Source organism: Macrotis lagotis, chromosome 1 (genome assembly GCF_037893015.1).
Source record: "Macrotis lagotis isolate mMagLag1 chromosome 1, bilby.v1.9.chrom.fasta, whole genome shotgun sequence".
Lineage (NCBI taxonomy): Eukaryota > Metazoa > Chordata > Mammalia > Peramelemorphia > Peramelidae > Macrotis > Macrotis lagotis.
This window is the reverse complement of record NC_133658.1, coordinates 864,984,636-864,998,009: the sequence shown is the minus strand read 5'-3', so window position 1 is coordinate 864,998,009 and position 13,374 is coordinate 864,984,636. Positions and strand designations below refer to the sequence as shown.

The window sequence follows — 13,374 nt, the reverse complement described above, 5'->3', positions numbered from 1 at the left end:
TGGCACTATACCCACTGCACCATCTGGTTACCCTATCTATTGAGGAATGACTGAACAAATTGTGGCATGATACCACAGTGCTATAATTATTGTGCTATAATAAATGATGAGAGAGAAAATTTCAGAGAATGCTGGTAAATAGGAACCAATGGAGGAGCCAAGACGGCAGAGTAGAAGCACAACTCCTCCAAACATAGCTATAAAATGTACCATATTGAATCCTGGTGGAGAAATCCAAGGGAAAAAAGGTCACAGTGAGTCTTTTGTCCCACCAAGGTCAGTGTAGGGTGGCAGAGAAGCTGCAGTGACTGGAAACAGGGTTGGGACAGGGGCCTGTGACCCCTAGGCATGGTAGGGCCACAGTAGAGTACAGGCCTTGGAAGGGGGGCCCTAGGTAGTGAACTGGGAAAGGAGGCATTTCAGAAGCCAAACTCCCTAAGCTCAGAGCAGATTCTCACTTCTAGTGTCTAGGCCACCCTACCAAATACTCAAAGCAGGAAACCTAGACCAAAGGGGAAGCTTAGAATTCTGTCACTTTGAACCCACAGATCTTTCCAAGATGACTGATAGGGGCAGGTACAGCAGCATCTTCTCTTACTCACACCCAAACCCAGGTCAGAAACTTGAAGAGCCCAGATCAGAGGGCAGCAATCACAACTTTGTCCTGGATGAGACCATTTTGGGAGCAACTGAAAGCTTGCACTTTCCCAGACTGTCCCTAAGATCCTGCAATAACACAACACTCTATATCCCAAGAATGTAGCAATAGAAATGACACAGAACCCAGTCCAAACACCAAGTCCCAAGTCAGGAAGTTGATCAAAAAAAATGAGCAAACCAAAAAAACACTATTTAGAAAATTAATTATGATCTATTATGGTGGTAGGGACACTCAAGACACAAACATAGAAGAAAAGCTTAACTTCAAAATGTCTACAAGAAAAGAAACACAGCTAGGAAGGTAACAACAAACAGCAAACAAAAAACTTTTTAAAAACTAGAATAAGAATGTCTGAGAAAAAAATTGGCAAAGAAATGAAAGCTGTGGAAGGAAGAATTATAAAAGGAATTAACAGCTTGGCAGAAGAGATTCAAAACTTTGCCCAAAGGGGCGGCTAGGTGGCACAGTGGATAAAGCACTGACCCTGGAGTCAGGAGTACCTGGGTTCAAATCCGGTCTCAGACACTTAATAATTACCTAGCTGTGTGGCCTTGGGCAAGCCACTTAACCCCATTTGCCTTACAAAAACCTAAAAAAAAAACCCAAAACCTTTGCCCATGCAACAAACTTCCTGAAAATTTGAATGGATCAAATAGAAGCCAATGACTTCATGACGCAAGAAGAAATTTTAAAACAAAATCAAAAGGCTGAAAAAAAATGGAAGAAAATATAAAGTGTCTCATAGCCAAAAAAAAAGAATAGAAAATGAGAAGAAAAAATTTAAAAATTGTTGGACTATCTACACTATGACAAAAAAAAAAAAGGACCTAGACATTCTATTTCAGGAAATCTTTAAAAAAAATTGCCCAGATTTCTTAGAACCAGAGGGAAAAGTGAAAATAGAAAGATTTCTGAATGAAACTTCCAAATGAAAATTCCTAAGAATATCATAGCCAAAATCCAGAGCCTACAGATTAAAAAAAAAATAATTCTGTAAGCAGATGGAAAGAATTCTAGTATCAAGAAACCAGCATCAAGATCACACATAATTTAGCAACCACCACTATAAAGCAGCAAACCTTCAGGTTTTTCCAGAAGGGGATATGGCTTCCAGCCAAAAATAACTTAGCCAGCAAAACTTGGATGTATAATCTAAAGAAAAAAATGCATCTTTAATTAAGCTTTTAAGCATTCATGATGGAAAGACCAGAGCTGCAAAGAAGTGAAGTCTAAAAAAGGCAACATGAATGAAAAATTATAATTAATAAACTGCTAGTATTCAAATATGGGGAAGAGGACACAAATAGCGTCATCATGAGGGTTCATGGTGGGAGTCAAAGTTAAACAAGGCTTGGGGAGTGGTTCTTTGATGTCTTGATGATCTTAAGAATGGAAAGAAAGAGGAAGGGAAAGGAAGGTAAGTGATAATTATTTCACAAAATCAAGATGCACAAGTTCTATGTAAACAAGGAGCAGTTGTTGCTTGAACCTCAATCTCATCTGAATTGGGTCCGTAAAGAAGGAATACACACATTTATTTCACTCAAAAGAAAAAAAAGGGAAAAAAGGAGAAAACAGACAATAAAAAGTTATATAGATTAAGGGGGAGATGAATGCTAAGCAAAATAAACTCTAAGGATATACAAAAATATTTATGGCTCTTTCTGAAGTGACAATGGATGGGAATCTGAGGGAGTGTCCATAAATCAGGGAAATGGCTAAACAAATTATGCTATATAAAGGTGTTGAAAAACTATTGGGCTGAGCTCTTATCAGGAGAATGACCCACCAAAATCCCAGAGGTCTAATGATGACAAAGTAAAGGACTAAGAAAGCAGAATGAGACAACTATCTTTTTGGATATAGTGGATGTGATACAACATTTGTTTTGATTGTTTTGATAAATGTTTGAAATGGGTTTTTATTTTCTCATGTTCTCAAATGAGGAGAGAAGGTTGAAGAAGAAGAGAGGTAAGGCCACTTGTGTGGATGTGTGATTAAACCTATTTGTTACAAGGTTTTTTTTGTTTGTTTTCCTCTATTTTTAACTTGGAGTGGAGGACAGAAAGGGAAACAGATAGCAAAAATGATATTTAAAAAGGCAAAAAAGAAAAAGGCCTTTGAAATATTTGTTCAAATGCACAGAAGAAAACAGAATGAAAATTGGAAGGAAGCACAAACAGGACAATTATGAAAGTAAGGAATGAAATGTATTATATATTTTTTTAAAGTTCTAATATTTGCTTTTACAACTACATGCAATAGCATACACATGTAAAATGATGTTTTACAATCCTGTGTATTTTGTGTATAGATGGAAATGCTTAGCTTGTGTGTGTGTGTGTGTGTGTGTGTGTGTGTGTGTGTGTGCGCGCGCGCGCGTGCTTTCAGTGCAGAAAAGTTAAAAACAAAAAAAAACACTCTGTGGTTCCACCTCAAAACTATTCGATTGGCAAAGATAACCAAAAAAGGAAAATAACAGTTGTCTGAGAGGCTTTAGGAGGGCACGCACACAAAGACACTCAGAAAACTGTGAGAAGGTCTGAACTTTCTAAAATGCAATTTGAAACTATAATTAAAAAAAAATTCTTCTACTATGCTTTGATCTCTAGTACATCATGACTAGGCCTAAAAAAAAAAAAAGGACAAGACCCATATATTATAAAAAAAATCCTTATAGCAGCATTTTTTTTGTTTGAACAAATAACTAGAAACAAAGTAGGTGACAATCCAAAGGGGATCACCTAAACAAATTATGGCATATGAATGTAATGTAATATTACTGCCCCATAAAAAAATGACAAAAAAGGGTAGAATGAGAGAAACCTCAAAGGATTTATATGAAATGATAGAGAGTAAAAGTGAGCAGAATTGGAATTGGAATAATTTATATACTACAACATTGTAAAGGAAAACAACTGTGAAAGATTTAAGAATCTTGATTAATGTGATAACAAATCATGACTCCATGAGATTAATAATGAATTATGTTTTACATCTCTAGGCAAAGAGCTACTGGACTCACAGACAAGAAGATTCCTACATTTTCAGATGAGGCAAATGTGTAGATCTGCTTTGAATGGTTACATTTATTTGTTATTTGGGGGAAGAAAGAATGGGAAGAGGATAATGATAATAATCTTTAAGCAAAAAGAAGAAAAAAGCAAACAAACATGAATTACTTTTTAAAATAAATAGAAGAGGGGTGGTTAGGTGGTGCAGTGGATAAAGCACCGGCCCTGGAGTCAGGAGTACCTGGGTTCAAATCCGGTCTCAGACACTTAATAATAACCTAGCTGTGTGGCCTTGGGCAAGCCACTTAACCCCATTTGCCTTGCAAAAAAAAACTAAACTAAAAAAATAAAATAAAACAAATAGAAGAGTACAGAAGGAAATTCAGAGATATTGATAAGTAGGGTAGTTTTAGAACTTACATGAAAACTCTAAAATTTATTTAAAAACACAATAATCATAGTGGAGATTGGTAGTTTCATATGTAGTTTCTGTTCTTTATATAGGGATAAATAGTTGATATTTGTCAATTTTATAATGACAAAAATGAAGTTTTTAAAAGTAAGGATAAGAGTTCTGAGTACAGAGTCAAGACAAAGATAAAACCAAGGAAGGTAACTTGGAGAAGGAGGAGGGTTACAGAAGGAAAAGCAGACAAGAGATAAAAATATGTCATTTGATGGGCAAGAAGTATTGATTCAAGGCCATTCTCATACTGAAGAGTATAAGAGCAAAACAAAGAAGTAACATCAGTAACCATGACAACACAGACCTAAGAACATGGAATGTCAGCATTGAAAGACACCTCAGAATATTAGAACTGGAAGGATTTTAGAATCTAGAAAATAAGAGCCAGGAGGGAACTTTGAGATTACCAAATCATAACAGGATTTAGGGCTGAAAAGGATCTTAATGATCCAACTCCCTCATTTTAAAATGAGGAAACTAAGTCCTAGGGAAGGTACAGGTTTATCCTGCTTGGAGTCAGGGAAGGCCTGCTTCAAGCTTTTCCCATGGCAGACTTCCTGCTCCACTCTACCTGGCTTCCAGTGTTTCTTGAGTGTCCACTTCTCTGCCTCTATGTCCGTGTCCATCTCCATCTCAGTTTCTGAGGGTTCTCCCACCCACTCCAGTCCATAGTCATTCAGAAATCGCTGAGTAGGAAAAGGAGAGGACACAGAGGAAGAGTGCCGTTAGTGAGGCTTCTTTTCCCAAGAACACCAGGGCAGTCACCCTTTTCATGATTCATTGATGAACAAGTTCACAGCAAAATCAAAGACAGAACTGGGAAGCCTGGGCTCCTCATCCTGTTTCCCTAATGGGGACCTTTAGAGAGGAGGCCTTGAGTGTGGTAGGTAGAAAGGACACTGAATTTGGAACCAAAAGACCTGGACTCAAGTCCTGTGGCTCTGACTTCTTAATTGTGCTACCTAGGACAAGTCACTTCTGAGCCTCAGTTTTTTCCTCTGTAAAATGGAAATAACAATGCTTGTTCCACCTAGATCTCAGGATTAAATAAAATAAAGGATTCATTTCACACTGTAAATCACTAAGTAGCCTAAAAATATGAGCTGTTATTAACAATTGGAAAAGCCCTTAGAGATCATCTATTCAGTCAAACCCTCTTTTTTCACAGATAAGGGAACTAAGGCCCAGCCAAGAGGAGTGATTTGTTCCCAACCATACAGCAGGTTAGACCTCCTAACAGACCTGAGAATCAAATCCAAGGCTCTTATCTTCCCATCATGTTTCAGCACAGAAACTGGGAAGAGAGGGGGTGGGGAGCAGCAAGAACACACCACTTTAGGCCTAGGTATTGGCTTCTGTTCCCCCCACCAATTTCTCTCCTTGAGGAAAGGGTACTCTCAGAAGCCACAAATCAGAGGTTTAAATGGGGCAGGGGCTACCTGGGCTTTAAGAGGCACCAGGAAGTGATCTGAAAGTCAAGGTTAAAGCTGTTTTCACCCAGAGGAGTCTGCTGATGTTGCAGCCTGGGCTGAGGTTTGGGGTTTTGTTTTCCTGACTCTAAAATAGGCTGTGACATTGGCAATCAGGCACTGCCTTCATTAGGCAATCAATTTGAGAAGTGGGAAGTGATCATTTCCTAATAATAACTCATCTGTATCCATTGCTTTAAGGTTGTCAAAGCATGGCCTCCCTCATACCAATGAGAGAAGTGACACAAATGTGGTTCCCCAATATGGACATTTTAGAGATGCTCAGTGGCCTGAAAACATCGCTGGGCTCCCCAAATTTCAGGATCAACATTTGAATCCAGACCCTCTGATTCTATGATCCAGGACATTTCCACCATATCTCACTGCTTCCTTCCAGTTAAATTGTGACCAAGGAGAAAGGCAGAGTCTCCTTTGGAGCTTTCTGAGACCAATGATGATGGTGGTGGCAGCTGATATTTACATAAATCTCAGTGACATACAGCCTGAGATACAGAGCAAGGCAGGAGGTCTTTCATAGTTTCATAGGATTTAGAGATGGAAAGAAGCTTAGAAATAATTTAGTTCAATCTATTCATTTTACAGATAACGAAATTGAGGTTCAGAGAGGCTACACAGGTAGCCTCAGAGTTAGGAGTTGAATTATATGTGGATGAGTGATGATGGGAAGGTCTACTTGGAGTTATAGATAGGTGGGAAGGAGACTAGAAAAAGACCCACATGGCTTCTGAGTTCCAAAGTCTTTTTCCCCAGTTGTGTTCAGGGTCCCAACCTCTTCCCCCCTTTATCTGTCTCACCTCCATCTCATTGACCTGATTCTGAAGGTGCTGACATTTGGCTTCCAGTTCTTCTGTAGGACTTAAATTTCTTCGATCTTCTGGAAAAGATTGAATAAGTTCAGGGACCCCCAAACAACTGGAGCAGAGATAGAGTTCAGGGTGACTTTCCTGACCAACATTGCTGGGCTTTCCAGTGCTGCCCAAGGAGACACCTTCAAGGGTCAGACACAACCTAGAATGAGATTTTGTACCAAACAACTCCCACCACCATAGTTCCATATTTCATTTCAAATTTGGGGATGAATTAATCCTGCTACTTATAAATTCATCCAACAAATATTTATTAAATGATTACTATGTTCCAAGCCTGTGGTTTGGTAAAATGTTTCATTACGACATGAAAAAGAAATAAATGTATTTAACTATAAAATAAAACATTAAGTTACAAAGTTAATAAACCATAATAGGATTAGGAGGATTTTATGAAAGAGGTACTATTTTGAGTCAATCATAATGTGTGAACAGAAATTCAGCATGCAAAGAGGAGATTACAGGGCACTGGACGCATAAGGGACATCATGAACAGTGGCATGCAAAGTTCAGGAAAGGCTTTAATATGAAATTCAGCTGGAAAAATGGGTGGGATCAAATTTTAGAGGGATCCAAAAGCAGTTGAATGCTATTCATTTGGGCTCTAGGCATGAGCCCTGAAAATTATTTGGTAAAGGAATGACATGATCAGATAGCTCTCCATATAGAAAAGCAGATTCTAATAGTAAGAACAATAACCTAGCAAATAGAGCCTATCCCATAGAAGGGGAAAGCTTCCTTCCTGAGGCATCCAGCAGTTCCAACCTGATCTGACTGTCCCGTACTGCCCAACTTCTAGAGAATAGGCTGCCCCAGTTTCCAGCTGTTATAATCAGACTATGTCCCTATCCCCCAACTCAATTTACCCCAGGGGCAGTTATTGTCATTGGAAAGAAGACTGAAATAGAGACGGGAAAGAGTGGAGACAGAACAGACTTGGAGACTAATGAGAGAAAGTTGTAATCATCTTGATGGATGCTAAAAACTACCTATTTTGTGTTTAGGTAAAAGAAATTGAAATAGAAGAGAGTTGATGTGAAAGAGGTAGGATTGTTAAGAATTGGTCACTGACTACATATGAGAAATCAGGAAGAGGGAAGAGTCAAAGATAACTCCAGAAATACAAGCCTGGGAGAAGAGGTAAGTGTAGTGCCAGACATGGAAATGGTGAAGCCAGAAGTAGGAAATGTCTTACAGAGGGAAATAAGTTTTGTTGGAGGCGGTAAGAGCTCGTTGAAATGTATGTGCCCTGATGACTGATAGAAATGTGGATCTCAGTTTGTATATAGATTGGGACTAGAGATACTGATTTGGGAGTCATGGCATTGAATGAGTCTGCACAGAGAATCCAGAAGAGGTATTCAGAGACACCAACCTGAAGGGTTTAAAGGGTTAGGGAGAGAATGAAGAATCAATGAGACAGATTGAGGAACAAGGGGGAGAGCAAAGGAGCCTGAGAAGGAGGGACTGGATGGGAGGAAGAGAACCAGGAGAGAGCAGTATCATGAAAATCCAGAGTAGAGAGAGAGAGAGAGCTTAAGAGAAGGAAGACTTAACTTAGATGGAGCAGGAGGATGAAGCCTGAGAAAAGACATCAGATTTGGCAACAAAAACATTGTTAGTAACTGAGGTGTAGGGATATCTTTTCTCTAACCAGAGGGGAGAAGGATAATTGTTGATACCTGCAAATTTTGAGGAGAAGGGCTAAGTGATCTCAAAGAAGTAGGTAGGTGGCTTAGGTGATCTGCTGTAAACTTTGAGCTGTGCACTCTTCTCTCTTCTCCCTCTCTTCTGTCTTTGTCTCTCTCCTTCCCTCTCCATTTCCCCCACTCCCCATCTTACAATTTATCCTCATAACCTCATTAGTTCTCTAGGGTTAGTCATCACCCTCACTGATGATGATTAATTCCCAGCTCCATATATTCAGTCCCAGTACCTCCCCTGAGCTCTAGTTCTCTAGCACCAGTTACCTATTGGACCAGAAAGCTCTTGAGGGTCAGGGCTACTTCCTTCATTGCTATTTTTCTGTCCCCAGGACACAATAGGTTCTTAAGAAATGTTTGGCTGATTCAAAGAACAGACGTTGTAGCAAAAGAAATAGGAAATTGAGAAAGGTAGAAGTGTCAAACAACAACAAGGGTTGAACTGGAATGATAGATCAAAAAGGGATAACAGTGGAAATGGCTGCCTTGATTTTTAGATTTTCCCTGGTTATGCTTCCCAAGTCCCTGAGCAGGAGAGGGGAGCTCAGGCAGTGGCTATTTCCCATAGATTTCCAGGTCAAGAAGGATTACCGGTCAGAGGGGTAAGGAATTCTAGTGCTTAATAGTGTACTAAATGAGTAGTATATTAAATCAATAAATGCATTAAATTAAAAGGGAAGCCAAACTCTAGGGGGTGGGGACTGGGAGAACAGAGACAGAGGGGAGAGTCAGAGTTCATAATAAGAGTGAAGAGTAAGTAAGTCTCATGTGTGTGAGAATGGGTGGAAAGGAAAGAGGAGGTTGTGCTCCTTGAGGTTATAGTCATTGAAGGATTAGCTCTTAGAGATGAAATGGTTTAGAAAATGATTGAGCCTGGATGTGGGACCATGAGGGTGTGGAGTTAAAGGGGGCTGGAAGGGGTCACTGAAATGGAGGAGTGAAGAGGTCAGTTTGCTAAATGGCTTCTTAACATGCATGTTGAAGTCCCAGATGAAAAGACAGACTGTAAAATAGGTAATAACATAATTGAAGGAGTTGCAACAGTGAGCTGGATAGATGACGGCAATGAGAGAGAGAACACATTCTAAGTAAACTATGTGGATCTTAAATGATAATGTATCCAGGCAGCTTTCTTCAGGGAAGACAGTGAATGGTCAGGTTATCTGCCCCACTTCCAAGAACTTTTCTCCTACCATTTATTAGTGGTTAACACACTGTCATCTCCTTATACAGGGTGTCTCCAAAATCTCAATGCAGTCACAATTAAGTCTAAATGTTACAAAGTTACCCCCCTTATTGAAAATTTAATTATTAAAATCTCATACTGTGGATTTTGAATAACATTTTAATCTTAACAAGTCAGAGCAACCATGATCATGCACTGTACAGGAGAGCTTCAGCATGGCACTCTCTCAGACTGGTCAATCCATTTAGGATGTGCTTTTGATCACCTGGGTCCCTGATCTAGCTCTATTAGACTTCTTCTTGTGGGGTCAGATCAAAATTGTGATGTCTGGGTCAAAACCTGATTCTTAGAATCTTCCCAAGGCTAGGACTGCAAACGTAATCATTTCGGTCACTGAGCCACAGCTGATACAAGTATTCAAAGTTCAAAAATTAACTAGAGCGATACAAAATAGGACAGCAGTTATCTTGAATTGTAATGATAGCAATATTTTGAAATCTTAAGATTATCTTTGACAAGTTGTTTTTCCTCCATATGGAGCATTTATACATCTAAGCTGAAGGCAGAAGAAAGACTTATGGGATGCCCTGGATGGCCCAGAGTCTCGGGCTCCCCATAGCTACGGCCCAGTGGCTTCACTTCACCAGCTGCCTGTTCCTGTACTCCTATCCACCCCATCATTTGCTCCAGATCTGAACTTGGAATCTCACATCTTACCAAGAATCTTTTAAATGATTTTACTTCTGACAAATAGATTATTCATCCTCTGCTGGATGACTCCCAATGAAAGCAAATCTACCTCTCTCCCTTTCCTTTTAGAATGTTCTAAGAGGAAACTTTAGTTGACATGGTATCTCAATCTGCCTCTCTACAACTTCCTCCCGTAACTCCTAACTCTGCCCTCAGGGGTCAAGCAGGCACAACCCATCTCTTTTTTACACAATAGTCCTCTGGTTCCATATTGAATGTTTTAGGTTTGTGTGTCCAGACTCCCCTCCCACCCTGTAGCTCCTCAAGGCAAGGATGTACGTCTCTTCATCAGAATTGTGAGCCCCTTAGACTGGGCTTGGAGTTGGGAGTGGGAAGGGAAGCTAGACAGGCCAGGACTCTGTCCAGAGAATTCTATTACCTTCAATTGGCTGCAGGCTTTTGATTTTCAACTTGAGGCTTTTGATCCACTGGTCCTGCAGGAGCAAGGCACCACCATCAGCCCCAGACTAGTTCCAGGCACTTGGGAAGCTGGGAATGGTGCCTCTGGGAAGCCTCTAATGATTCCTTCCTGACCCACAAGTATAGAAACTGAGATTCCAGAATGAGTGGCAGAACAAAGCCATTGGAACCTAGTTGCCATGGCTCAAGGTCATGGGGGCCCTGGATCCCAAACACCCCAGGGGAGGGAAACCACAAAAGGAAGATGCCCCAGCCTCCCACTGAACTGCTGGGCTGACAGGACCCCATATGTTGGGGGCTTCCTGCAGAGAGGCTGAAGACCTTTTTAGCCTCATCTGAAACCACCCATGATCTAGCAGACAGCAGCTGGTTCAGCCTGGATCCAGTACCTTTAAGTTGATTTCCTTAGCCTGCTTCTTCACCTTTTCTTCCAGTTCATTTAACCTCTTTACCATAGAGGAGACCAGACCCATGTCTTGGGGCAGGGACCCTAGCAAAAAATGACATGGCCACAGCTTGAAGAACTGAGGTGGGGCCCTTGTGTTTAAGAAATGAATAGACACATATTCTCCCATCTCCACCAAACGCCCAAGATTTCTACATCCAGAATATGTCGAACTTTTGAATAACTCACCCAGATACCCTGAGACTAACTTGCCCCCAGTCTCAATTAACCAATGCCAGCATCATTTCCTGCATACTCATACCCAGTGGATAGAATTGACTTGAGTGTTACATACTGGCTGCCACAACCCTGAGCAAATCACTTAGTCTCATGGGGGTCTAGGAAACTAAGAAGTGCCACTCTACATTGGAAGAGGGTGTTTCTTTTTTTGAGAGGGAATTTTTTAATCATGAAATATCAATGAAGTCATGAGCTCAGTTCCTATTGCTTCCTAGGCTAGTATAATTTCCTTCAAACTAGTCTTCCTAACAACAACACTGTGTGATGATCAACTGTGATAGACTTAGCTCTTCTCAGCAAAACACTAATCAAAGGCAATTCTAAAAAACTTGTGATGTAAAATGTCATCCATATCCAAAGACAGAACTATGGAATCTGAATGCAGATCAAAGTATACTATTTTGACTTTTTTAAAATTTGTTTTTTACTTTTTCCTTCTCATGGTTTTCCCCCTTTTTGTTCTGATTCTTCTTTTATAGTATGGCCAATTTGGGAATATGTGTAACACAATTGTGCATGTAAAACTTCTATCAGATCCTGAAGCAGGGGGAAGGAAGGCTAGGAGGGAGGAAACCTTACAAAAATTAATTTTTGAAAATTATCTTTACATATTACTGGAAAAATTAATAGTAATAATAAAAACTGGTTTTCCTGCCTCCAGTCTCTTTTCTCCCAACTATTCTTCACACTATATTCCCCTAGCAATCTTCCTAATTCTGTCACCTTTGACTCAAAAATCTGGAGTGTCTTTCCTCTGCCCCATGAAGAATAATTTCATGATCCTGGAATTCAGAGCCCTCCATAATCTAACTTGCCTATCCAGGCTTATCATCTTCTACACTGCAGATTGTTGTGTCCAATTTCATATTTCTACCTTTATGAACACTAATCCCCCTTGCCTGAAATAGGCCTCCTACCTAAATTTCCCTATTCCCTATCCCTTTTTTTTAAGGTTTTTGCAAGGCAAATGGGGTTAAGCAGCTTGCCCAAGGCCACACAGCTAGGTAATCATTAAGTTCTGAGACCACATTTGAACCCAGGTACTCTTGACTCCAAGGCCAGTGCTTTATCCACTATGCCACCTAGCCGCCCCGATCCCTATTCCTTTCAAGGCCAAACTCAGAGGCTACATCCTCCATAAAGGTTTCTCTGAAATGGCCTACATGAAAATGACTTCTCTTGCCTAAAATGTCTCATTGCATTCATTATGTCTCCATCTCTCCTTCACACTTAATCTTCTCTTCTATCTGTCAGAAGCTTGGGATGCAGGGTCAGGAAGTAAATACAAACACAAGTGTGTTGCACTTATGGGGATAATTTTGCATCAAACTCTTGCTGTTGTGAGGGAGATTGCTAAGGAGACTGCCATTCCATGGTGTAAGTGTATGTAAGAGGGTCACGAAGTGGTCAGAGTCCTATTGTATATGGTATTAGGTGATTGGGGAACTGCCTTGGTATGACAAGCAGGAGAGACGCAGTAACTTATAGCACAAAAGAGTGAAAGGGATGTATGGATTGCTTATGAAGACTGAGTTCTAGTTCTCAATAGTGGGAATGGCCTGGGAATGACCTGATTATGAAGAGTTAGAGCAGAGGCCTCATTGAAGGTCTCTTCCCCAACTATGGTCAATATTGAATGTGATACACATGTGTGAGGGTAGAATTTATAGACTAATTGCTGGTACTCCCAGACACAACCTATACTAGCATGAAGAAAATATCAATAAAAGTTGTGAAATCATCTTATATGAACTATGGATACGGCTGGTCCTAGCTCTGGATCTGCTCAGGAGAATGCCAGGAGAGCACATAGCAATCTACAGTTATTATACAAGTTATTAGTATCTGTGTCTTCTCCTTCAGGACATGGTTAAGTTTCTCAAGTGGAGAATCTGTCGTGTCTTTTTTTTTTTAGATTTTTCAAGGCAATGGGGTTAAGTGACTTGCCCAAGGCCACATGGCTAGGTAATTATTAAGTGTCTGAGGTCACAGTTGAACCCAGGTACTCCTGACTCCAAGGCCGGTGCTCTATTCAATGCGCCACCTAGCCACGCCCCTGTCATGTCTTTTTAACAAAAAATTTATTTATTTAAGACAATGGGATTGAATGACTTGCTCACCATCACACAGCTA

The 13,374-nt window shown here is 40.2% G+C and overlaps 1 protein-coding gene across 8 annotated transcripts in view; it reads right to left on the bottom strand.

Moving 5' to 3' along the window:
- The window catches only part of UBXN11 (UBX domain protein 11), a 33,715-nt gene that overhangs the window by 10,409 nt on the left and 9,932 nt on the right, over positions 1-13,374 (bottom strand). For 7 of the 8 annotated variants that reach the window (XM_074218021.1, XM_074218026.1, XM_074218020.1 and 4 more), the window contains 4 exons: positions 10,946-11,046; positions 10,516-10,570; positions 6,426-6,505; positions 4,713-4,827 (listed from right to left, as the gene is read on the bottom strand). In XM_074218021.1, the coding sequence (XP_074074122.1) occupies positions 4,713-4,827; positions 6,426-6,505; positions 10,516-10,570; positions 10,946-11,046 (351 nt within the window). The remainder of the gene's footprint in view (positions 1-4,712; positions 4,828-6,425; positions 6,506-10,515; positions 10,571-10,945; positions 11,047-13,374) is intronic. The other variant, XM_074218024.1, reaches the window with a different exon arrangement.